The sequence below is a fragment of the Canis lupus genome, chromosome 28, assembly GCF_003254725.2.
Source record: "Canis lupus dingo isolate Sandy chromosome 28, ASM325472v2, whole genome shotgun sequence".
NCBI classification, from domain to species: Eukaryota; Metazoa; Chordata; class Mammalia; order Carnivora; family Canidae; genus Canis; species Canis lupus.
The window spans coordinates 18,731,575-18,757,053 of NC_064270.1; the positions used below are offsets into that span (position 1 = coordinate 18,731,575).

Genomic DNA, 25,479 nt, shown 5'->3' on the forward strand with positions numbered 1-25,479 from the left:
TAAGACTAAAAAAGTCTTTTTTATAAGACTATAAAAAATGATGGAGAAGGAATTTAAGGTTTTTCTAGGAGACAGCATTGTGTAGAGTAGTTTTATTCAAATTTAACTTTTAAAGACACACACACAAACAACATTTCTTCCAAGTCATTGAGATTTCAGTTCATATCCCAACATAAGAATCATCGATAGGAGGGAGAAAAGAAGAGACATAGGAGTTATCTACTTCAAAATCAATGGCTAGGATTCTCTTGAATTCCTACATGATTTTTTAAAAAAATTGGCATACATTAAGTTCACTTTCATTCATTAAAGTTCAATGGTTTTGAAAGATATACAATGTATATATTCACAATTGCAGTATTGGACAGAATAGTATCACCTTTCTATTCAACCCTCCCTCCTCTTCCCTAGAATCCTTCGCATCCAGTTTTTTAAATATTTTTTTTAATTTTTATTAATTTATGATAGTCAGAGAGAGAGAGAGAGAGAGAGAGAGGCAGAGGGAGAAGCAGGCTCCATGCACCGGGAGCCTGATGTGGGATTCGATCCCGGGTCTCCAGGATCTCGCCCTGGGCCAAAAGCAGGCGCCAAACCGCTGCACCACCCAGGGATCCCTGCATCCAGTTTTTGATGATTATGAATCAAGCTGCTATAAACATTTGTGTGCAGGTTTTTGTGTGGACATAAGTTTTTAACTCATTTGGGTAAATACCTAAGAGCCTGATTATTGGACATATGGTAAGGCTATGTTGAGCTTTGTAAAAAACCGACAAACTGTCTTCCAAATGTCTGTACTCTTTTGCATTTTCATCAGCAATGAATGGGTGTTCCTGTTGCTTTGCATTTTTGCCAATGTTTGGCATGGTCAAATGTTTTGAAATTTAGGCATTCTAATAGGTATAAAGCCATATTTCATTACTTACTTTGCAATTTCCTAATGACGTCTGATGTTAAGCATCTCCTATGCTTATTTCCCATTTGTGTATATTCTTTGATGAGAGGTCACTTGAAGGCTAGGGTCCCTATTTTTGTGCTTTTGTCATCTTTGGGTTAAGAAGTTTTCCTTAGAGTCTATATTTGCAGTTCTCTTAGCTGCAATCCCCTATTATTATCCTGCAGCCTTGTTGGTATGGGGGTTAAGTGTGGGGAGTGAGAAACATTCTTTGTCCCAGACTTTTAGTGGATCTATGTTCCTAAGCTGTGACCTCCACAGGGCTGCTTAGCATTTTCCCCATTAGGTGAATAGGAAAGCTAGAGATGTTTGGAGTGGGGGAAAGCCTCCAAATCCAGCTCACTGAAGGTTCTGATAAAGTACTTTGCTCCTGAGAGCCAGCCATTGTTATGAAGATTCTGGGGGTTTCCACAAGGATTACTTATCCTACCTCTGGCAAAGTCACGGGAGTATCTTTCTTGGTTCTTAACCACGAGAACCTGGAAGTCAAACTCAAAAAATTGGGGGAGCCCCAACTCAGCACCCCAGGAGTCTCTTCAACGATTCATCAAAATTACCATCAAAATGTTTTTACCATGTTATGGCTCTCGTGGATTCTGCTCCAAGTAAGCGTGTTTTGGCTATGACTTTTGGGGTTCATTTGTTCATCTGTCTCAACACGTTTGGGGTGGTAGTTTGCCTGTGACTTCCGTTCTCTGATAGGTCAAAGAAAAGCCTTTGTTTCAGTTTGTTGAAAAGCTTTTGTTTCAGTTTGTTGAGGTTTCTGTTGCTGTTGTATGGATGGCAGTGACAACTTCAAATCTCTTTACAGGTCAGAGCTAAAACCAGATGTCTATTTCATTTACTTCATTCTTAGAAGAGCCCTTTGATGCAGTTTTCCCCATTCCTACTTCCCCATTTCCTACAAGGAAAATAGTTTTGACCAGGGCAGCTGGTAGCCTCGTAATCAATCCAGAGCAATTTGCACACTCAGGTTTCAGGGTTCGAGGCCAGTGTTCTTTGCAACACACTTTCATCTTCCTCAATACTTTTGCAAAACAGGCTAATTATGCATTTGTTCCATCAACAAATGTTCCTGCATACCTAGTGTCCACCAGTATTCTCAATGCTCTGCTATAGCAGTGAACAAAACAGCCAAGGATTTCTGCAAAGGGGCTCACATTCTAATGAAGGAGATAAATGATGTAATTTATTTGCCTTATTTGTGTTTTTATTGGTGTTGTTTAGAGAGTTATATCATAAGAAAAATAAAGCAGGGAGGATTTTAGACAAATATGTTGATTATTGGCTATCCTTCCGATGGAAAACTGGGTTTTATGTAACTGATTCATAGACACTGTAAGTATGATTTATGTTAGAACCTGCCTTCACATTTTACTGGTTCAATCATTAATTGATGAGTTAAATGAAATATTTGATATCTGTTAATTTGATGTTGTATCGCTCCAGGCTATTCAAAGAAACTGAACCAATAGGATACATAGACACACACACACACACACACACACACACACACAGATTGAGAGAGAGAAAGAGAGAGACAGAGCAAGAGAGAGAGACTAAGAAATGGAGAGACAGAGAGATTATAAGGAATCAACTCATAAAGTTAGGAAGGCTGGCATGTCCAAAACCTGGAGTGTGGGCCAACAGGTTGGACTCAGGAGAGCTGTTGGTGCAGTTCTAGTTTGAAGGACAGCAACCTGGAGATCTAGAACTGATGGTTCAGTTCCATTTTAAAAGAAGGCAGCTTCTTTTTATGCTAGTCAAAACTTCAACTGATTGGATGAGGCCCACCCACACCATGGAAGGCAACCTGAAGTTCACCAATTTAAATGATAATCTCTCCAGAAACATCTCCCAAGTCACACATTAAAATGAAGCATCGTGGATATTCATATGAAGCTGAAAGGTTTTCAAATAAATTATCTTTTAACCATCACAAATATTTATATGAAACAGAAAGGTTTTCAAATAAATTATCTTTTAACAAGAAGGATAGGAAGTGCCAGCAGTAGTGTTGAAATTTCAGAGAACCCCATTGAGATTTAAGTGAGGCAAGTCCTATAGAAAATTAAGGGAAGGACATTATAAGCATTGTTGGAGTTTATTTCTCAAGGAACAGGGAATAGGCTAGTGTGGCTGGAGCAGCAAGAACACAGAAAAGTGAAGTGGGGTCAGAGTGGCAGATGCAGAGTCAGATCACAGACCATTGAAAGGACATGAGATTTTGATTTGAGTGAAATAGCAAGCCGTTCCATGGTAGGAGCAGAGAAATAATATAATTTTATATTATGATTTTATTGATATTATTTCAATGAAAGTAGTCCTAAATGGCAGAAAGGTAGGCACTATTTCAGACATGTCTCAGATGTCCTTTGAACTGAAGTTCAAAGCATTTAAGTGAACTATTAAAGGTCACAAAGGTAGCAAGTGACAGCCAGATCTGATTTTCTTTCCTTTCTCATAATATGCTGATGTACAGGTCGTTCTGTACCTTTTAATGACCTGCAGGGCCTCCAGGTCATTATTTGGTCATTTGGGGTAATGATTATTAGATCTATAATTTTGAATTCTCAGAAAGGAGAATCAAATTAGTCCAAATTTGAAACAATCCATATCTTCTTTCCCTTTTTTGTGAGCTCCAGACTAGGATTTATATGCTGTTATGGAAACCATTCCTACCTTCTACTAATGTTCTTTGCTTAAAAATGTCAGCTTGTTCATTTTCCCAGATTTCAATCTACTTAGTGATATAAAGAAACATGTTTTTCCCCTTTCCTCTAGAAAGGAAGGTAAGAAATATTTCCCTGGATGATGCTATTACAATATTCAACAGCAGGTCCCTGGAGAGCAAGGATAATTCAAAATCTTAAATAAGATATTCAATTTGAGATTAGTTAAGTGGCTATTTGGCTAAAAGGGATTTGACAAACAAGAAGCACTTCTATATCTTCAGGTAAAGGAAATATTCAGTTGGATTTAATTAGCAGCGGGATTTTTCTGGCACCTCTCCATTATGAACCTTCAAGCATTGAAAGGATAATTAAAATTTCTGCAGGTTAATAATCGCAATAAAGTTTCATTTTAAAAATGAGGATTCTAAGCTCAAGTGTAAACACTGGTGTGAGATTCCCAAGGGTATTTCCTCCAAGATCATAGTTAATATACAGACTGTAGTCAAGCATTTTATTAACAGTTGTGGTCTTGATCAATTTGCTTTAAACTCACACAGCTTTCAAGTCCTGTAATTTTAGGCTTGGGAGAACATGCATCGTGAATAATGTTGGCACTGAGTTTCTTCAAAATTTCCCAATAAGCACGTTATCCCCAATAAGTACAGAAGAAATATTTACAGTTTAGAAGAGTACTCTTTCTTTGTATTGTTTTTGTTGGGATTCCTTTGTAGAGAGGTGGTGGCTCAGGACCAAGAATGCCATTGACCCAAATCATCATGATGTGAGAAATAGGAGTGTTCTAGCATAAAGAGGTAGTGGGTAGCTAGTCTTTCACTATGAAACCTCATTTTACATATTCTGAGTGTGGGAGGACATGCTTCTACCTTCTTTGTCCTTTTATCTCTCACTGTTCTTATCCCTGGTTGATAATCTACTACTAGATGACAGGTATTAGAAAGTTCGTTCTTTCTTTTTTCTTTCTTTCTTTCTTTCTTTCTTTCTTTCTTTCTTTCTTTCTTTCTTTCTTTCTTCTTTCTTCCCTCTTTTCCTTCCTCCCTTCCTCCCTCCCTCCCTTCCTTCCTTCCTTCCTTCCTTCCTTCCTTCCTTCCTTCCTTCCTTCCTTCTTGCCTTCCTGCCTTCCTGCCTTCCTGCCATCCTGCCTTCCTGCCATCCTGCCTTCCTGCCTTCCTTCCTCCATGAAGAATGTGAGTGTTCAAGGCAAAAGGTTCATCCTGGAGAAATATTGCTGCTGTGAGGTGAAGTCAGCCCTGGTGAAGGAGTGATGGAAGGAAGGAGGGAGAGACACTAAAAGAAAGTGAGCTGCAGGTGGACATGTGACACCAACAGAAAGGGACACAGAGAGTACAGGGGGAAAAAGCTTTCCTCTGTCCTTCGGGATATTGTGAAGAGTACTAGAGGCTTTCTCAGAGTACACTGTGCCTTTCCACAGTTAGAAGCCATTAAGTGTAAGTTACCATATCTATTTCCAAAAGTCTAAAAGAATGTCTTATATATACCCATTCATCGCTTAGTTCCCTCCAATGATATGCTGCAAGCAGCTCATACAGATTCATGAGAATCAACTGTCAAATTTTCAGGAATTTTGTGAGTCAACTCTTAAACCACTGATAGCTTATAATTGGCTATGATGGATTTATTGACACTGTGAAGTCAGCAAATGCTGCAAATCAGGGACTGCCCTCACCTACACAGAGAGCCGGATGAAACCTTTTTCATCACAGCACTAAAGTCTTGCACTCACTACTTGACTCCATAACATGTGGGTTTGCCTCCCTTTCCATCCCATTTATAATCCTCCTTTAGATATCACAGAAGACATAACTTTCAAGTACAATGTCCCAGACAGTCCACATCCTTCCTGACTTCTCAGCATTTGCGAGTATACTCTGACTCCGCCTACCTTTCTTCCCACAATACTGTTATCTCTTGGGTCCCATGCAGTTCTGAACTCTCTTAGTTTCTACAGCTTTCTTTCTTCTTTCCTTCCCAGACTCATTCCTCATGAGTCTGAACTTAACCGTCTGCATTCTTTCTTCCTTGGTCAACTCATTCATTACCTGGTTTATGTTCCTCCTCAGTGCAGATGATGGCCACATTCACCCCTCTATCTCAGGCTCACTGATTAGTTCCCGATATTTCAACAACTTGTTGATGTTTGCACATGGACGACCTGCTGATAATGCACACTCAGCCTTTCCAAAAACAAACACACTATCTCCCCATCTTTCTTCTGCTCATTCTTAGACTTTTTTATTTATCCAACAACATCATCATCAGACCAGTCCAGTTTACAATATCTGATGATCACATGTAATTTATAAATAAATAAATTGAATGTCTTTCTTCCTTCCTCCTTATATAATTTATTGCATGCTTTCCTGAAATCTTTCTTCAAAATGTATCTTGCATGTGTTGCCTCTAACATTTCTCTTACTGCCACATTGTGTTAGCTAAGATCTGCTTGTTTGGTCCCTTTCACTACTGCACTGGTTTTCTGATTTGTTTTCCTGTCCCAGACACCTGTTGGGATGGGAGACACCAGGTATAAAGTAGAAAATCTTTGGTCATTCTGATGCTCAACTACTTATATTGGTTTTAATTTGGGTCCTTAAATTACTCTCTTTCTCTTCAAGAGATGGAACCTAATTATACTCCCCTTGAGTATAGGCTGGACACAGTGACCTACTTCTAATGAATGGACTAGAGCAAAAGGAGTAGTATGAGACTTTGGGGACCGCTCATTAGAAGTTCCAGGCTTCCTCCTCACTCATTTTATCCTGGATCATCCATGCTAAAGGATGCTAAAGTCAGCCTCTATGTCATACAGAGAAGTCATTTAGGAAGCCTTGTAGAGAATTCCATGTGATGAGAATCTAAAGATTTCTGTATCCTCCAGCCCACTCAAGTCCTGGCCAAGCGCCTGATTGCTACCTCATTACTGCCTCACTAACTATTCCTGGATTCTTGCCCCTTGAAGATTGTGAGACAATAAATGTTTGTCATTTTAAACTGGTAAATTTGGGGGTAATGTCTTATGCAGCAGTAGATACCTAAGAGACTTTCTGTCTATCACTCTATTCCAAAGCAAACTTTGGAATTTACTGCATGCTTAAAAGTAGAATTCTGACTATGCCATATTATTGTTGAAAATTTCCAAAGGCTTTAGATATGAACTTTCTACTAGACACAAGTCCTGTCTTTTTTGTCTGGTATTCAAAGACTTCTACAATATATCACCAATTCAACCTTTAAGCTGTATATCCCAGAAAACTCACTACTGGAGTCCATATTTCAGCATATCTGGAAGATCATCCTCTCTGTATAATAGGCTCTGTATTTCCTATCCCATTCCTATTCCTACAGAGGAATGTAATGGCTTTGTTAGGATAATTACAGAGACTTTTAGCTTCACCATCTTTTTAAAGCTTCCTCATTGAGGAAATCCAGATATTAATGCTTAAGTATAGCAGAAGGATAGAACTTTGAAGGAAGATGAGGACTAGAATGTACTTCAGGCTATCTGTCCTTTTGCAGTTGAAGACACTGGAATTATTCTGTTTTACTTGGTCAGGAGTGTGACTCTGTCCTCTTTCGCTGCTCTTACCCTTTATTGCCTATGGCTTGGGTTGATCTCTCAGGAGCTGCTACTTTTTGGAGTACCCTGTCTAAATATCCATTGCCTTGACTCCTACTTGATCATGACACTTTGTTCCAACCTCCCAAATATTAGAGAATTACTCTATTCCCAGTTTGACAGTAGGAATGACTAGCTTTTGTTTTCTTCAATAGCCAATTTCTAATTCTATAGCTCTTCTACTTAGACTTATAATTAAATTCAGTTCAGCATCTTAGTTTCATAAAAAACAAAATATCCAACACACTCTCTCTCCTTCTCAGAGGGTCTCCCAGACACCTTCACCCTGCCTGGAGGTTTGAGAAACAATATAAAAGCGGTGAGTCTCCCCTCCACCCTTCTGGAAGCTTCTCCCCATATATGGAGTAATGGCTTCCTGGAGTTGATGATGATTATTGCATGTACCATCTGCCTAGAAACATTTCTCCCTACTCCCTCTCTTTCTCCCCTGCTCTTTTATCTTGTTCTTGCTTTCAATTTGTAAATCTTTATTCTCTGCCTTTTCCTTCTCTCTTGTTTAAGTGCCATTCTTCATGCTTTCACCTGTGGAAAATGTGCTTCTGGAAAAAGAAAAGCCAGTTAGTATTTTTAAATTTTAGTGAAAACGATACAACAGGAGTTCAATCCTTGTGGATGAGCAGCTGCTGTTGCAAGGGCTGATGTTTTTTACTTCTCCTGCTTGGTATCTTTGGGTTCGTAGAGGGGATATCTCCAGTCCTGATGTGCACTGCCCCTTGAGCCATCTTGATTTACTCATATGAATAAATTAAGGCCTATTTTTACTCAATTCTCTCATGAGAACAGAGTTGTCAGGTGAGCCAGCCATCCAGCTATACCTTTAAGGTGGGCCATGCCTTGTCAATCCTTCTCACCCCCTGAAGTATCAGACTCTGCTAATTTTATATCTGGAAGAGGAAAAAGAAAGGTTATATTTGGTTCTTCAAGCCGGTTACATATTTGTGTTATATTTCTTACACAATGAACAACTTTCCTATATGAAGATAATTCCTAGAAAGGGGCAACTTTCCTATATGAAGATAATTCCTAGAAAGTTTCCTTCAGACAACTGAGGGTCAAGTGGCTTGCCAAGAAGACCAAAAAGAAAGGAGAATCAAAGGGACAAACAAGAGTTTACCCAATTGTCATACCAGTTCAGAGTCCAGGGAGTTACACTGATGACATGTGATGAAATTAATTTTATGTGTCAATTTGGCTCTGGTGCCCAATTATTTGGTCAAAGACAGTTCTAATTGCACTGTGAAAGTTATTTTTTAGTCATGATTAACAATGAAATCAGTAGACTTTGAGTAAAGCAGATTATTCTTCATAATGTCAGTTGGCCTCATCCAAACAGTTGAAAGCAGTAAGAGAAAAGACTGAGCTCCCCAGAGGAGAAAGAAATTGTGCCTCCAGATTGCCTGATGAATCAAGACTGTAACATCAACTCACCAGAATTTCTAGCCTGCTGGTATGTCTTGCAAATATCAGACTTGCCAGCCCCAACAACTGCATGAGCCAATTTAAAATCTCTCTATATACATATCCCATTGGTTCTCTGGAGAACTCTGATTAATATATGACAATACTGCACTAACGCCATGCTTATCATCCATGACCTGAAATAATCAGGTAAAGGAACATTTGGCACATTGTATTGCTACCAGTACTGCTATTACTAGATTTCCTGGCCAGCATTTATTGAGTTCTTACTATATACCAGACTGTGCACTAAATATTTTCCATAGATTATATTTTTAAACCATACATGACTCATTTGAAGTTGTTGTACACCTTATTTTGTACAATTGGATTTAAAGAGAAAAAAGAAATGAGAGTAGAGGAAGGGCAAGGAAAGAAATGAATCACTTGCCTATGCCACAGTCATTTAAGAGGAAGATCCAGTACATAAGTCCAGATTAACTCTAAATTCACATTGATACCAGTACACTGAATTTAGAGGCAGGAAAATCCATTAGTAACTTGTGAATTGATGCTCTGATATTAGGGACTCCAAGCACATCGACAGAAATCCAGTTTAGTAATCCTATTTACCAGCATTACGACTGCAATTTTTAAGTAGCTGGCCCTCGTGAAAATGGGTTACACCTGAACTGAAAAAAATAAAGATGAACAGTCTTCACCAAAAGATAATCCATAACTCAAACCTCCAGATTTGTAGGTTTCTTTAGAATAATTGAAATATAGTAGGTTCACACTCCACTTAGTTTATTTATGTGGCAACTTTGGAGCATCAGGAGTTTTACATATGTGAGGTTTTATTAGTTTTCATTTTAAAATAACTAAACTATATCATTGTAAATGCCAAAATATTTTTTAAATTATTGTCAATGGGTTTTTCGAAAATACACTATACTTGCCATCCCCTTCCTCCATAAAGAGACTCTGAATAATACAAATGCATCTTTCTGATGTAGATCATCATTATGACTATATATCTTTGTTCATAGAGACACCTTCCAGAACTAAGTAATGATGTACTTAGAATTTTTTCCTCGGCACTAAAAAGCCCCAGGTGTCTAAGATTTTATATTTTTGTCTACTTCTTATGTTTCAATTTCCTTATACTATCTGCTGGAACTGCTCACCATAGCTGTCAGAGGGTCCTTACTGCCTCTTGCATGCAATGTATCTAAATCTGAAATCAGTATCTTTGCCAAGATCCTCTTTTGCAAATAGCATCATTATTCTCCAAACTCCAAATCTGGCATTACTGTTTAACTCCTTTTTATTTCTTGTTTCTCATGTTTGACATATTGCCAAATCATACTGGATCTACTTCCTCCTATTAATACATATCATTCTCAGGCAAGATTTATGGAAGCATAAATGTTCCCTCCCTTCTTTTCATCCATGTGTTAAAGAGATCATTTGGAAAGCAGAATCAAGTGAATAGGGAGAGTCTGGCCAGAAGCAGGGTTTAAGCAGTCTGAGTTGACATCCACAATCAAGAGTCCTGGGTGGTTGGTACAAGCCAGAATGGAGAATACAAAAAGAGTTACCAGGAGCTTGGGTTTTGCTGCAAGAGATGCCAAAATAATCAGGAGAAGGAGAAAATTGGGACATGTCAAAATGCTTTTGAAAATTGTTGTTAGGGTTATGAATCATTTCCCCAATAATGGTCCTTGAAAGATGCAAGCAAAGGTTAGAATTGCTTTTTAAAAAATTGCTGGTTGATAACAAGGCTGCTGCTTTGGAAGCTACATACCTCAGAGACTGTCTTGTGGTTCAGTAGTTAGATTGTTTGTTGAAGAAATGAATGGGTACACAAATGCTCTATTTTTCACAGATTGGGGGCCATGCCCCATCCTCAAAGCCTGGGTTTGAGGGCAGTCACTTTTCTCACCTCTCCTGGATCCTCTTCTCTTCACTCCAAGGATCTTGGTTGTGTTCTATACAAATGAGGGTGGAAGAAGGTATCACAGAGAAAGGAACAGAGACTAGCAATGTGATATCAGAAAGAGGGTTTAATCTGGATGCAGGAGTCTTTTGCTCTGTTGATAGCTTGCTATGTGTCCATGAGAAAACAGCTGGATCTCTATCAAATGAGGTGATTGGCCAACTTGATAGTCTAACATGATACATAGCACTTAATCAGTGCTCAAGAAATACTTAGAGAATTATTTTTTAACTTCCCTTCTAGTTCTAGAATTCTAAACCTATGATTCTAGCAAAGCAGTTGTGGCAGACATGACTCTTAATAGAGATATCCTCTGAGTGCTGAGAATTTTGGATTCAGGCTGAGTTTTCTGCCTCTGCTTCCCATGAGTGGATGGATGGTGGTCCCATTTGAAAGGTCTCTGAAATTACACAGAATGGGCACGATGATATGGTTAATAAACTATCCTGGTGTTGCTTTTGTTTTGTTCCTAAAAACTGCCTATCACACATTGTACCAAAAAGAGTGCATCTGCATATACAGAGTAAACAAAAGTGCTTGTTCACTAAAAAGCCTTCCCTGAAAAAGAGTCGAAGGTGAGTTGGTGACATGTTTACTGGCTTTATTTGTTACCCTCTAAAACTACACAGAGGTAGGCCCCAGATCAGTGCTGATGGCAAAGAGAGACAAATGGTACGGAGAACAGGGGGGAAAAGGAAGTGCAGACAAAATCTATCTGGGCCTACTAACAGATGAGCAGTTACTCTCATTTGCTTGGTTCTTTCTTCATGTCACTTTCTGGGAGATTGTCAAAGAGATTCAGACATAACCAGAGAATCCATTCCCAGAGGGTTTGGAGAAAGTGGAATCCATTTTATCTCAGAACCAAGACTATCAGGGTTGAAGAATATAGTAGAAGTCTCCAGCTCACTTCTTTAGTCCAGGAGAAATTGTGATGCTCTTAGCTCTGGTTCCCATGTGCCTGGGATTAGCTCTTAATGCTTGTTTTTACTGAATCCCCACTAGTCTCTTGTCTTTACCACATGGCTCAGGCCTAGGTATTTGGCCTTTGCCTCAGCATTTTGCTTAGATTCCAGACCCTGCTCTGTCCTGCTAACAGCCCACTTGAAATGGAACCTAGATGCTCTGATTTGTTCCTGTCATCTTGTCTTTCAGGGTCAGACCTCACCCACCTCCCAAACACGGGTGCTTCAGTAGAGTTTTATTCATAATAGACCTATACTGATGGCTGAGGACACGCAGAGGCCACTGGGATCATAGCCACCAGCTTGGCTTCTAGGATAATCACTGACCAGAATCTTCAAGGACATGTTTCACCTATGGGATTATGCCTAACACAACCTAAGATTTTTATGCCTCTATGGGTACTACATTCAAGTAACAGCCATTCAGCTGGGTCAGTGTCCTTTCCAGTCTTGCTGTCTTTGTCCTTCCCACCTATATCTCATGCTGACTCAGTAGGACATCCCCAACCAAGTAGTTTTTTTTTTTTTTCCTATTTGTAGTAATACTGGATTCTCATCAGTTAAAACACAAAAACAAAACTCTGCTTCCTCAAATATGCTCATACATAATAGAGCACAAGGCTTCATTGTGAGTTATTACAAGAAACTTCTTACTCCATGGGGAAAGGTCATGCCCTGCAGTGAGGTTGCAGAGGCATGAGGATCACAGTAAATAGTCTACACTCCAATGAGCTAAGCCATGTCTGTTTCTATGGTGTACTCTGGGTGATGTATGAGCTCCTGGGTTTCAGATATCTTAGTGTTGGTATTTGGAAAACACTTCCTCTATATCCACTTGTTTGCCAAAATTAGTAGCAAATATCACTTCTTTCCTCTGGGAGAGCTTAGACGGCCTATCTTCCCTGTGTACCACATCAAGTAAGGTCAAAGGAATAAGTCTTCATTTGTGTAACTCAGCAGCAAAGGCTGAGATGAGATTTGATGTGTGCTGTCGAAAGAATGGTAACTCTTCCGGTGTAAACTCTTTCCCACAACCACACGTGGCGCAGGGAACTGAGTAAAGGTACAATTTCTCATTTTAAACCATCTCCTGTTTGTGGCTTACCTGTAGAAGGACTGAGAGGGAAGAGTGGGTAAAGTGGAAGGAGGAGTGGGTATGTCCTTTAGGAGTCCTGGGTTAAAATTCAGACTTTATTATTTTACCAGCTAGATGACCTTGGACATGCACCTTAAACTTTCCAGACACAGATTTCTGCATTATTAAATGAACTTACTACCTTAAAGCATCTGCAGGTTTTAAATCATTTATTCCTTATAACATAGCAGATGTACCACACATCACCAACTTATTCTCTTCTCCTTTTTTGCCTTATTGTCCCCTTGTTACACACACACAAAATTGCCATATCCACCTGTCCCATAGCCCCAACACACTTGTATATAATGCATGAAATTAAGAGGCTAAAAAGAAGAAATAATGCATGTAACACATTTGTAAATACATCTAAAAATTAGGAATGATATACTGGGCAGACCAAGAACGGATTTGTTTCTCTGCCATAATTAAAAACAGAAACCGGTAATAGTTCCCCACCCTTCTAGATCCTGGGAGCATTTCCAGATTATTTTTTGGGGGGGAAAAATCTCATGTTTTTTCGTTATTCTTGCTAGTCCAGCAATTTACCTCCCTCCCAAAACCAAATGCAAATGTGCGAGAGAGATGCATTTTACCAGTTTATGTCCACCCTCCCTCCCTAGATGCCCAGAGATTTAATTCCATAAATCCCCAGGGACATCTATCCAATCCCAACCAGGGGGAAAGCTCTGCAGAGCTAGAAGGAAGAACTGAATCTTTTCTGGGCATTTTTCCAGACAGCAGTTTGGCCAGGCATGTCACTGAGGATGACTGTGTCTTTGTTTTGAGCCATCTGAAATGCGGCACACTGCAGGATTCAGAAAACAGTCCTCCTATCGAGCAGCTTTCTTTTCTTTAGTCCAGTGCATGAGAGGCTTTGATTTAGAGGAGATCCAGGAGCATTTCTAAGCTGTCCAAGCCCCAGGCCTGTCTGGTCTTTGAGTCTCCACCCACCCTTTGGGTCAGCCCACACCACCAATTACCCAGCCACCTACTAACCACAGCGATGAGTTTAAAATATTGCTCATCTTGTAGGAAGCACAGCACAGAAGGAAAAGTGAACTTTTTGATGTCATACAGATCTGCTACCCTGTGATCATGAGTGAGTCATGTTACTTCTCTGAGCCCTCTTTTCACCAAATGTAAAAGAAGAAACCCATTCTTACTTTGGGAACTTGTGTGGATTAAATGAGACAATGACATATTAATAATGTTACAAAAGGCTAGCTGCTTTGTTATTGTCGTTAATATGTTTTTCACTCACAACTTCCTCGTTCTATGCTTTTGCTTCATTCACATCTTTTATGTAACGCTGAACTCTTGGCTTAGGAATTAAAGCCATGATAGCCTTTGGCTCTTTGGGCTTAGTGTTCAAATATATTCACACCAGTGCTTGGACCTAGACTTTACACTATGAATTTGGTTTGCTTCTACCTCTGGCTGTCAGTGTGGCCTTTGTGTTCTGGCCTGGACAATGAGAACATCCTGCCTAGTTATTTAGTGAGCATGTGGTTAAGCCAGTCCCAGCCATTTGTCATGTGCATGCATGTGTGTGTGTGTGCGCACACGCACCTGTGTGTAGCATTATATATTACATGCTGGTGCTATTAGGAGGTAGGGTTGGCATCTTCTTGTGGCCAGAAGATGGTGGGGAGAGTGAATACCTGCTGGTTGAACAATTAACAATACTACAGAAATTAACTCAGGGTATCCTCCAGAAGCGTCCACATTTTTTTTCCTCTAGAAGTAACTCTTCTGTTTACGCATACCCTCCTCCAAATAGTTAGGGTACTGACCATGAATATGTAGGAGTGCGAAATATTCTTCAGAGAGCGCTGGCTTGCAATACTCAATATGCAACCTAACCAACAGGTCTAGACTCACTAATAGGACATGTTTCTGTACGTGTATGGCCTGTAATTCATTACTGTTACTTCATTATTGTGTATGTCTATGGTGGAGGTTCTTTTCCACAGGTATGTACATATATGTAAATATGTATGTATATTTACATTGTATTTATACTTTAAACTTTTGTTAATCATGTAAATGTATATGTATGTATGTAATACCTATACCTATATACACATGCCTGGTAACTTACAGAGCTTAAAGATTTTAAACTTTGAAATTTCATGGATTAAATTGCGAGTATGAGAGTAGCAAAATAACGTTTTCATCTCAATATGAACTTAAATTGAAAAATGGGATAAAATTTGTCTTTTTATGTATAGAAACTATTTTTAATTTATTAAAGGAATTTAATTGAACAATCTTGAACTTTTCTACTATTTAAACTACATAGTAGGTTAAATATATTATTCATAATAAGTAGTTGCATAATAAAATAAGCAAATATAATATAGATTAACTTCACAGTGTATTTCTTGTAATTTTTGGCTAAAATAAAACTTTTTCAACCTTACAACTAATATATGGTCATTTTAGAAAAATTTAGAAAATATGCAAAAAGGAACAGAATTTTCAAAACCTAGAATTTTATGCATTAGAAATAAGCAGTGTTGGGGTGTCTGAGTGGCACAATTGGTTAAGTGTACCACTCTTGGTCTTAGTTCAGGTCATGACCTCAGGGTGGTAAGATCAATCCCTGTGTTGGGCTCTGAGCTCAGCACAGAGTCTACTTGAGATTGTCTCTCCTTCCCCCCTGCCCCTCTCACTCATACTCACTCATATTCTCTCTCTCTCTAAAATAAACAAATCTTTTTTTTAAATTTTTATTTATTTATGATAGTCACAGAGAGAGAGAGGCAGAGACATAGGCAGAGGGAGAAGCAGGCTCCATGCACCAGGAGGCCGATGTGGGATTCCATCCCAGGTCTCCAGGATTGCGCCCTGGGCCAAAGGCAGGCGCCAAACCGCTGTGCCACCCAGGGATCCCTAAACAAATCTTTTTAAAAAAGGAATCAATGTTACTATATTTGAATCTCTCAGCCTGTCCCTCTATATTTTCTGTATAAATTGCTTTTATACTATGTAAAGTCTTAAATTCTGCATGCTTCTAATATCGCAGGAAAATGTTCTCATGCCATTAAGTATTCTTTAGAAAAATAGTTTTAGTGGAAGCATTCTATTTTATTATATGGACATATATAAATTTATCACTAATTAGTTTATAAATACTGTTTACTGCATCCTTTTTCTCTACCTGCAAGCTGTATTCATGCTTCCATTGGCAGGGAAATTTCATGATGCTGTCTGTATGTGCATACATTGAAATATCTTACTCAGGATTGCCCATAAAGTGTTTTTATGATCTAGATAGTTTATTTTTAAATATTTCAACATTTTCCCTGTTTCATTCTTCATAGAACATTTATGTAAATGTCTTTTTCATACTATTCTAACAAAGTTTTGACCACAATTTAACATTCTTTGAGCCAAAGACATTTCTAAACACAAGTAGCTATAGTACATAGAAGCTAAGTGATGCTCTGAGGTCTGTGTAAGTGGTCAGGCTGCTGGCCTCACAGCAAAAATACTCAGGCTGGTGTGATGATAATGAGGATCGGTGCTCTATTCTTTTTTTCCCTCCGAGGTCAAGTTAGACTCTTCCTTCTATCAGTATATCCAAATTACTTTTAAACTAACATCTGAATTACTCTTAGGCATGTGACAAAACTTTTCTGAAGATGGACATTTATTTTAATGGGATTGATAGAGAATTCGAAGATAATGTAAAATTTGTGTGTATGTGTGATTCTGCCAATAAGAAACCTTAATCAGACGAAACTGGACTCTGCTGGATTCAGCTACATAACCACACACACATACCCTTCTAACATCTACCAGCTACCCCCATTTGCCTCACGTGTTCCAGTCCATACCATCCATTTGGTGCTACTGCTTTCTTTTGGATTTCAGGTAACTCTCCTTCTTTATAATAACTCACTTCACAATAACCCATGCCACAATAACTCACTTTACAATGCTATAAGCACTCTAATGCCCACTTTCATAAACCAACACTGGGTCTTTTTCGAGGTGTTTTATCTGTGTATTTTGTAAGCATTTTACACCATGGAAATGTGTTACCATTTTTGTTTCATTTTGCTATAGTCTAAATGTTTGTGTCTCCTCCCAAACTCTTATGTCCAAAATTTCATGCCCAGAGTGAAAGTATTCGGGGGTGGGGCCTTTGGGGGGGTGATTATAGCCTTTACAGAAAAGATGCCAGAGAGCTCCCTTACTCTTTCTACCCTGTGAGGACCCAGGGAAGAAATTCTGTGTATGAGATGGAAAACAAGTCCTTGTTCTCAGACTTCCAAGCCTCCATAACCATGAGAAATAAATGCCTGTTATTTTGAAGCCACACTGTCTCTCATATTATAATAGCAGAATGAGCTAAGACAGGTTTGTATCTTTTTTTAATGTGTCTTAGTATGACGCATTACATATGTGATACATTACATGTGAAGTTAACACATAAGAAAGTTTGTGTATATTGTATGTTGTGTCTTGGTCCCATTTCTTTTCCTAAGCCTTGTGTTTTTATTGTGCTATTCTGCACTGTGAGGTCAGTTTTTAGGAGCATGCATACCACATAACAAAACTAATCATATATACAATTCCTTGGAGAAATGCCTGTACAGGACCATTGTGAAAGCTAATTTTCCCTAAACTCAGAAGCATTTCCAATTGCTGTGCTGAGAGGTCCAAAACTGTTTGTTTTCTTTGAGGTTGATCTAAGATGGACACGGAACAAGTTGGGACAATGTATGTCTCTGAATGGCTGGCTTTTTTTCAGCTTTCAGATCTCCAAGAAGCCGGGGACCAACTCCCCCTCTCCTGGCCCCAACCTTAGTCACTCTGCTCTCTGCTGTGTTTTCTTTGATTTTTACTTATCAAAATTATCTTAATGTATGATAACATTGTATATGTTACATTACATGTTACCTGTTTATTATTCCTACTAGAATATACACTCACAAGGGCAGACAGCTTATCTGCCTTGTTTATAGTTGTATTATCACCACCTAAAGAAGTCTGCAAACACATGGGGATTAACACATGTTTGTATTTTGTCAACCAAAGATTCCTTTTCTGGTGTTTAACATGAAAACTGTAATGCCTATTTCCTTGTATAGGTCCATCCAGAATTATTTTGGGATTTTCCCTGTTATGAAAGTGTCAGGCTTACATGCATTTTCACACTATTAACTTCTAAGAAATAAGTAAACACATAATGATTCAGAAGCCAAACTTAGGCCTTTGTTTATCATACTGTTTTCTAACCAGTTTTTCTTCTTTTTCTAAACTACAATTATTTCACTTAAGTTAATATCTAAGAATAGGCCCCTGAATTCAGCAGCTTGAGTAGTAAGAGAGAGGAAGGGCAAGGATGTTGTTGGCTCTTGACAAACACCAACTGAACATGTAATTAGACGTGCTGGCTGGGTAAGGGGAGTTGGGCCAAAGGCAACTTAGAGACTTGCTCCTGACACAAAGCTGAAAATGAGTTTCAGCAAACATTTATCTAGTGCCCCCTGATGGCAATGTCCAGTGCTAGAGGCTGAAGGAGTAAAATGAAAAATAAAATAAACATCCTTTGCTACATGAATGTAGAATTCGGTGAGAAAGGTGTATAAAGGGGCCCACGTAAACAGATTCCCATTTGAAATACATATTGTTCAAAAGGAAATACTATTTAACTACTGTTTAATGAATTGCCTTTGGACTGGGGGGAGACTTTGGATTTGATGTGGGCTGAACCTTAAAGAGGGGCCATGCCAGTCACCTGCCTGTGTCCTCTCAAGCCATTCCCCACTCCTCTCTGCTATGCTTTGTATTTCTGGAACCTGTATTTATTTCCCAGAGTCCAGTGCCCACTGTCTTGTAGATGGGTTTGGCCGGTGGGAAGCTTTGGCTGAAGGTGGGAGGGCCAGAGCAAGGGGAAGAATAAGTTCCCTCTCTCTATCTCCTTTGCTTGGGCAGCACACAGCAGATTGTAGCTGTGACTTCTCTGTGGTTCCAGAAAGTACCAGCCATGTCCTCCATGATTTCAGTGTCAAGCTGATGCTCCTGGTCCTGGGCTCTGAGAGTATTTGTGTCCTTCTAGCCCAGGGAAGGCACAGGCTCCCCTCTACTGAGGCTCATTTTGGTGTTGCCTCACTTGCTTTGATTTGGCATCTTGGCTCTTCAGTTACTCAAGCAAAAAAATTCCCTGTATTAATTAAATCTCCTCTGAGATCTCCAGGGATGATTTTTGTGTGACTGCCTACAATCTCGGTGAAATAGTAGATAAATTCCTGATGGGGAAGTACCACACAGGCTCTTGTCTGGAAAAGAATGAGGGCCCAGGAGGAAGGTTTAGCCCACAGGAAAGGAGAAGTTCAAGGCTACCTAAAAGCAGGGATTCTCAGACATGCGGAGACCATGTTGTTGAGGCAAAACCATCCTGAGCCTGGTGGGTCTTTGGAAGGCTAAGGAAGGTTCTCTTTCTACAAAAATATCAGGGCGAAATGTTGCCCAAGAAGGGATGCCACCTACGTAGGCAAGCCACAAGGCTAGAGGACTTTGGATGCAGTCCACCTCTTTGTTGTATGGGAAAGTGCTTTGCTCAAGGTCACACAGCTGGCATAGCTGGAAGGAGAACTCCACTCTAATTTCAGGGGCAAAGCCTTTTTGATGATGTCACCGGAGCCTTTACCTCTCCTCCAGTTTTGGTTCATTACATCACATGCAAGTTTGCTCCTTCTGTAACTATAAGATTCTAAACAAATTTGAATGGGTTGATCACATATTAATAATTTCTAATTTTGAGCTAAACATAATAAGCATGTTACTCATTCCAAAGTAACCCATTTGGGGTGGTTTTTAAAGTAGAATAAAGTAATTTAATAAAGCAACAGACATTATGTAGTCAACTAAAATGCAGGTAGAATTCAGGTAGTAGAATATATCCTTTGTTAACAAAACCAAAAACCAAACAAGCAAGCAAACAAAAATAAACCTTCGAGACTGCTATTTACTACATTCTCACACAATTAGCCTTTAAAAAATCCTACAGTTGTATCAGTTCTGTATGAAGACTGCCTGTCATGGTTTGGTTTGAGATAAAATAAACTCCTGGAGGCCAAGACTTTAGAGACATTATCTGTTTAATAAATATGATTGTAAAAGCAATAAACAAGAGCAAGTATACATTACACTACATAGTATTTAACAAAAAAATACATCAAAAAAGTCATTTTAAAATTAGAAGTAGTTCCAATACTATAAGAAAACTTTCTCTCTTTTTTTTTTTTTAAATTGGCTTCCTATAAAAATAAGTTGGCAAATGAGGGATTTCAATGCTCAGTTGGAATCCTGGAAAACACAGAACAGCTGCCAAACACCCCATTGCTCTCAAAGTTGCTGTTTGGAACTTCTGAAAAAAAAGCAAAGCAAACCTCTGCATTTTGGACAGTGAATCCAATTAGGAATAAGGCAAAGGAGAAAATGTTGGTTGGGTAGTTCAAGGTAGAGCACGCACGATTTGCCTTCTGGGATTTTCGGAAAATGTTTTAATATCAGATTTTTAGCTTGCCCTGAATCCACATCCATCCCTCCCCCACCACTCCTCTGGCCAGAAGCCCACCACACTCCTCATTGTATTGTTTGCACCTGCTGTTAGTGAGTCAGTAGGCACTTGGGTCCCTCCCATTTGTAGGCTCTCATTACTACCTTCTCTTTGGGACTGAGCTGGAGTGGCAGAGTGCAGCAGTTCCCAAACTTCTGTGTATATCACAATAAACTGAAGATCTGGTGAAAAAAGACTGCTGGGCCCTACGCCCTGGAGTTTCTGATTCAGTAGGTCTGCAGTAAGGGAACCCCAAATTTGCATTTTCTAATAAGTCTGAGGCGATGCTGATTCTGCTGGGTCCAGGTACCACACTTTGAGAATCACAGAGCTAGATCATAAGAACAATGAGGTCCCCTCTGAGCAGTACCTTGCCTTGCTCATCTCCTACAGGTGGGAGGGAGCTTTGATGAGAGGCACATGAGGATGCTGGAGATGCTGAATAAAGAGCTGGCCATCTGTAATCATGTTCCAAAATGCCAGGCATCTCATGTCTACCTCTATTTTTAATTAGGATTTATATACCCATTTTTTCTCATGTTTTCTCATGTATTCTTCCATTTATTCCTTCCACAAGTAATTTTCTTAATACCTATTCTAGGCAAGGCACTGTGCGAGATTAAGAGGGTTATTCCCTTTTTCATAATTTTCCAATTAAAATTAATTGAATTGCAACTCTGAGGACTCCCTGTAATGTTTTGAGTGAGCCTCTTGGTTTCCAAACATTTTGTCTTCCAGATTAAACTTGGAAGGCTCCAACTGAAGCGGATCGATGAGGATGTTTCCTATGGGATAGGAAGCCTGGCAGGTTGGGGATCAATTGAGTTCTACAAACAGATGGCTGCCTCAGGCATAATCCATTTCCCAGATTCATACTGGGCATCCTCAGCCACAAAAACTTCCGTTTGATTAACTTCTGACTGCAGCTTTGCTACTCTTCCCCTGCCTGAGCTACATAAGGGCAGGGATCGTCAGGATCTTTGGGACACCCCCATTATCACCAGGACCCTGTCATAGACTGTGATTGGCTTGGGAACATGGCCCAGAAGGAGGCTGCTCTCTGTGAATGGTTTTCAAAACCGCTTCCTCCTATATTTTAGAGTGGGCTTTGCCCCATTCATAATCCTCCAAGGACTTCTGCTCAACAGACTTTTGTTTCCTTCTTTCTCTGGGCCTTCTTTGATTATTGCCCTGGGCAAATGGGGATTGTTTATACTCTGAGCCAATCTGCTTTGTTTAGACATCTACCTCCTCCCTTTGAAGCTTACTAATTTTTCCTTTGCCAATACTATGATACTCAGAGATCAGAGAGCACACCTGTGAAACGTCTGGGATCATCCTACATAATCAAAATCTTATCCTAATGTAAGATAAGACTTCCATATACTCTCGTATTTTTTGACACTCTTAAATATTAAATCCATTAACCTGCTTCTTCTTCTGGTTAAAATCAGTTTTATTTTACAAATATTTTTACTGTACTGTGAGAGAACAAATACTGGGTAATAGCAACCATTACAGAAGGAAATTGCCCTGCCACATAGTAACATGTTTGAAACATTTCTCACAAGCATATTCTGGAATCTGCACATGAGATTTTTGTTAAGGTGTGAGAATACCACCATTCATCTGTATGCTTTCTTTCCCAGTGTACATGGCCAGGTTTGAATTGCTTTGCATACATCAAACTCTTTCACACACTTTGCATGTTTCCAGGTGGGACAAGGCAAGGCTATTTGGAAGAGGCAGGTTCTATAGGAGAAGACAAAGGAAACATGGAGCCGAACCCTGCAGGGCAGGATGCAGCCTGGTCAGTGTGCAGGAAAGCGGGCATGCTGACAGATCATAAAGTTGTGAGTGTTCGGGGGGCGGCGGGCAAGTCTGGCAGAGGCTAGGCCAGTATTTAGGGAACACCAAGGTTAATGTCTAGAATTCAGTAACATGTTTGGGAAGAAAAAGGAGGAGGAGTTGAAAGACAACTTGGAGTTTGGAAGGAAGAGGTACAAAGACATCAACAGAATCATGACCACACCTGGGTAGCAAACAAATGGGGAGGCCAGACGCTGGGGCACTGGGATTCTATTTTCTATGTTAAGTTGGGATGGGAGTATAAAAGCTACCAGGGGAAGCCTTGGTGACAGAAAGGGGTGAACAGGAAACAGAGGTCCACGTCTGACATGTTTGCCCCTCCTGCCTGCCTTCCCTACTCTGCCTGCGTACATGGAACTTCACCTGGCTCCTTCTTCCCTGTGGCCACACAGAATGCAACACGCAAGCAGCCTTGTGGCCACTGCTGGCCGCCAGAGCTACCGGAGAAAACTTAGAAAAGAAATTGGCAATGAGGAAAGTGGGACAGAGAAACAGCTCAGGGTTTCACACTCCTGTGCATGTCTTTGTGTCTTATGAAAGGGGCTGGGGTGGCTACTCCCCCCCATCAGCCTCTAGTGCTAAAATAGCTGTTAAATCTAGAGCCAAGAATATTTCCAAAAACACATGCAGATTTCCTTGGCCTCTATATGTTATGAATTTTCTACAAACACGACCGATCAGAAAAAAGAGAGAGAAGAGGAAAGGGGGAGGGGAGTGTTTTTTTCCATTAAAATAGAGCACCTGTACACTGCCCCTCCAGCATGTTCTCAAGGTATTGTCCACATGCACAGGCTTAAAGCTAAAAACCCTTGTTGTCTGTGTCTGAAGAATTAAAAAGTCCCGATGCAGTGAGTGTTTGTTTGTCTGTTTGTTTGGATTTTTGATTGTTTTTATTTTATTTTTGTTTGTTTTTGTTTTTACTGGCGTCCTCCATTCAAACATTTACATAGGTAGGGATTTCTTTTGTGCTTTGATTCTCAGCAACTATGGAAATACTTCCTGGCAAAATAGGAAACAGAACAACAAAGGAAAGAAAAAAACATAAAGTTAGTGGTCATGAAGGATGGTGCACTTGACAAGAGCGAAATTCTTTCCTGATCAGCAGGTCGCCTGTAGCCTTTGGGGGTTTTCCTTAAATTGCAAATTGTGCCCCAGCAGATCCCCGCTTTGGCGTTGAAGGTGGAGTGGCGTGTCTTGCTCTTTGCAATCGGAGAGATGAGTCACCAGGTTGAGTAGAAGGGGAGGGAGGGGAGGGTAAAGCTACTCTCCTAAGAGAAAACGTGTAACACTTACTCATTTAATGACACTGACAATGGAAAGGTGTCAGAGACTGTGCAATGTGCTGCGGGATGCTCCTGGTGTGGGAGGGATTGCTACTCTCATAAAGTCAACAGCACTGTGCTTCATACCCCGTGGAAATGGGATTGAAAACCAAATGACCCACAAAAATGCACTTAGAAGCTTTAGAAGTAAATAGGGTAAACGCTTCTCTGGACTTGAAGACAGAGAAGCCTTTTCTTTTGAACCTAGAGCAATTACACATTTATCACCCTGTCTCCCCAAATAAAAGCAAGCACGCTGTGAACACTGGACCCCAGATGTGGCTCCAGCTGCTATTATTACCTCCGATACAAGCCTGCACTGAAATTTCGCCCAGTGCCGCCACAGTACTCTTCCACAGCCATTGAAAGAGAGGGCCATATTTCCATTTAGGCGCTCATTTCCCCTTCTAAGTAACAGATTAAAAATCTTAGGTAGTGGCCTTCTAGACATTATTTGGTATTCAGACATTAGAGCGAGGCACGAATGGTTATCTAAGGATTTATCCATCTTGGTCAGCAATGCAGGACTTGAGGTGGCAAGATGACAGCTTCAAGTCCTGGCACCAACAGACAGGAGGAAACAAGGGCAGCCATGGATCACAGTGGTGGCTTCACAGCTTTGTCTACTTTCCTGGAAAATTTTCTCTGCCATAGATAGTAGACTTAGCAATTACGCCTGAGACTCTAGACCTAGCTGTTGGGTTCCCAGCTTACTTCATAGGCAGAGAGAGAGAGAGCTCGCTCTAGTGATATATGGTAAGTCCACTGTAAGACTTCAGGATAGGGGTAGGCAAACAGGAGGAAGAAATCTCCCCATCTGCTCTCTCACAGTCTAACTCTCCCAGTGGTCTCCCTTAGGAAACCTCTCTCCTGGGATGTTCTGCAAATTTTATACCTCTTGTCCTCAAAATTCTCAGGTTTCATATTTCCTGGGGGGGGGGGGTGGTGGTGGTGGTGTAGTTTTTAGATTCCAGCTAATTAAAAAAAAAAAAATCCCAGGGTGATCAGCTTGGCCCTCCTCTATTCTGTCTCATGATGTCACTTCTCTACAAGTATTCTAGAGCAATTTGCCCTCCAAAAGAGTTGTCTCGGGCCCAGGCTGCTCTGTCCTATCCTGTCCTTCCCTACCCTGCCTGGCCCTCCAGATCCCCAGAGCCAGCCTCTGAGGCCTATCCTTCTTGTACATTGTTAGAGCAAATGCTCTGCTCTTTGCCCATGAACATTCTGAAGCTCCGTATTTTAGAGCAAGAGTTTTTGCAAAAGGAGGAATAAAGTCACGAGAGAGAGAAAAACAAAACACTACATAGGAGCAAGAAGGCTTTTTTTCCCCCTCCTTATTCCAATGGCAGGAAGCAGGGGGAGAGACATCTTAGCTGTTTGTCTCAGGAATGTTAGAGCAGGAGAAAGTGGTTACGTGAAGCCAGAAAGGGGTTAGATAGAGTCAGCCGCAGACTACCCAGGCTGAACAGCTGATGGCTACTAGGAATCATTTACCTATGAGCTGTGATTCCACCTTCTCATCTATCAGTTGGCCAGGCCTCCTTAGTTCAGTCTGAGGGATATGGGCCCTGCTTTCAGGGTGAATGACCCGACTGACCATCTCTCGTTCTTTCTCATTCTGCATCTGGGCATAAACATTAATCCCCGGGATCTTCCTAAAACATTAACAGACAGCATCATTGCTATGCACGGGAGCTGTACATCACGGCAGCACATGCTTCTGAACCTGTCAGGGAGAGGGAAGGGCGAGGGGAGATGTGGCTGGGGGCCCGCATACCTTTTAAACTTGTAGATGACGAACACGGCCAGCCCCACAAACACCACTGAGAGCAGCATCAGCATGGCAGATCCACTGTGGGTCGGAGTGAGGTCCACCAGTGGGGCTAGGGGAGAACACAGGCACGGTCAT

At 40.3% G+C, this 25,479-nt stretch overlaps 1 protein-coding gene across 5 annotated transcripts in view; it reads right to left on the minus strand.

Annotated features, from left to right (window-relative positions):
• Positions 1–10,511: 10,511 nt before the first annotated feature.
• SORCS1 (sortilin related VPS10 domain containing receptor 1) overlaps positions 10,512–25,479 on the minus strand; it is a 514,957-nt gene continuing 499,989 nt past the window's right edge. The window contains exons 25-27 of one of the 5 annotated variants that reach the window (XM_025467145.2): positions 25,348–25,453; positions 25,065–25,225; positions 19,901–23,247 (exon numbers count right to left, since the gene is read on the minus strand). In XM_025467145.2, the coding sequence (XP_025322930.1) occupies positions 23,183–23,247; positions 25,065–25,225; positions 25,348–25,453 (332 nt within the window). In that variant the 3' untranslated portion in view covers positions 19,901–23,182. Of the gene's footprint in view, positions 10,693–19,900; positions 23,517–25,064; positions 25,226–25,347; positions 25,454–25,479 lie in introns of those variants that run through there. The other 4 variants (XM_025467147.2, XM_025467149.3, XM_025467148.2 and 1 more) reach the window with 4 other exon arrangements.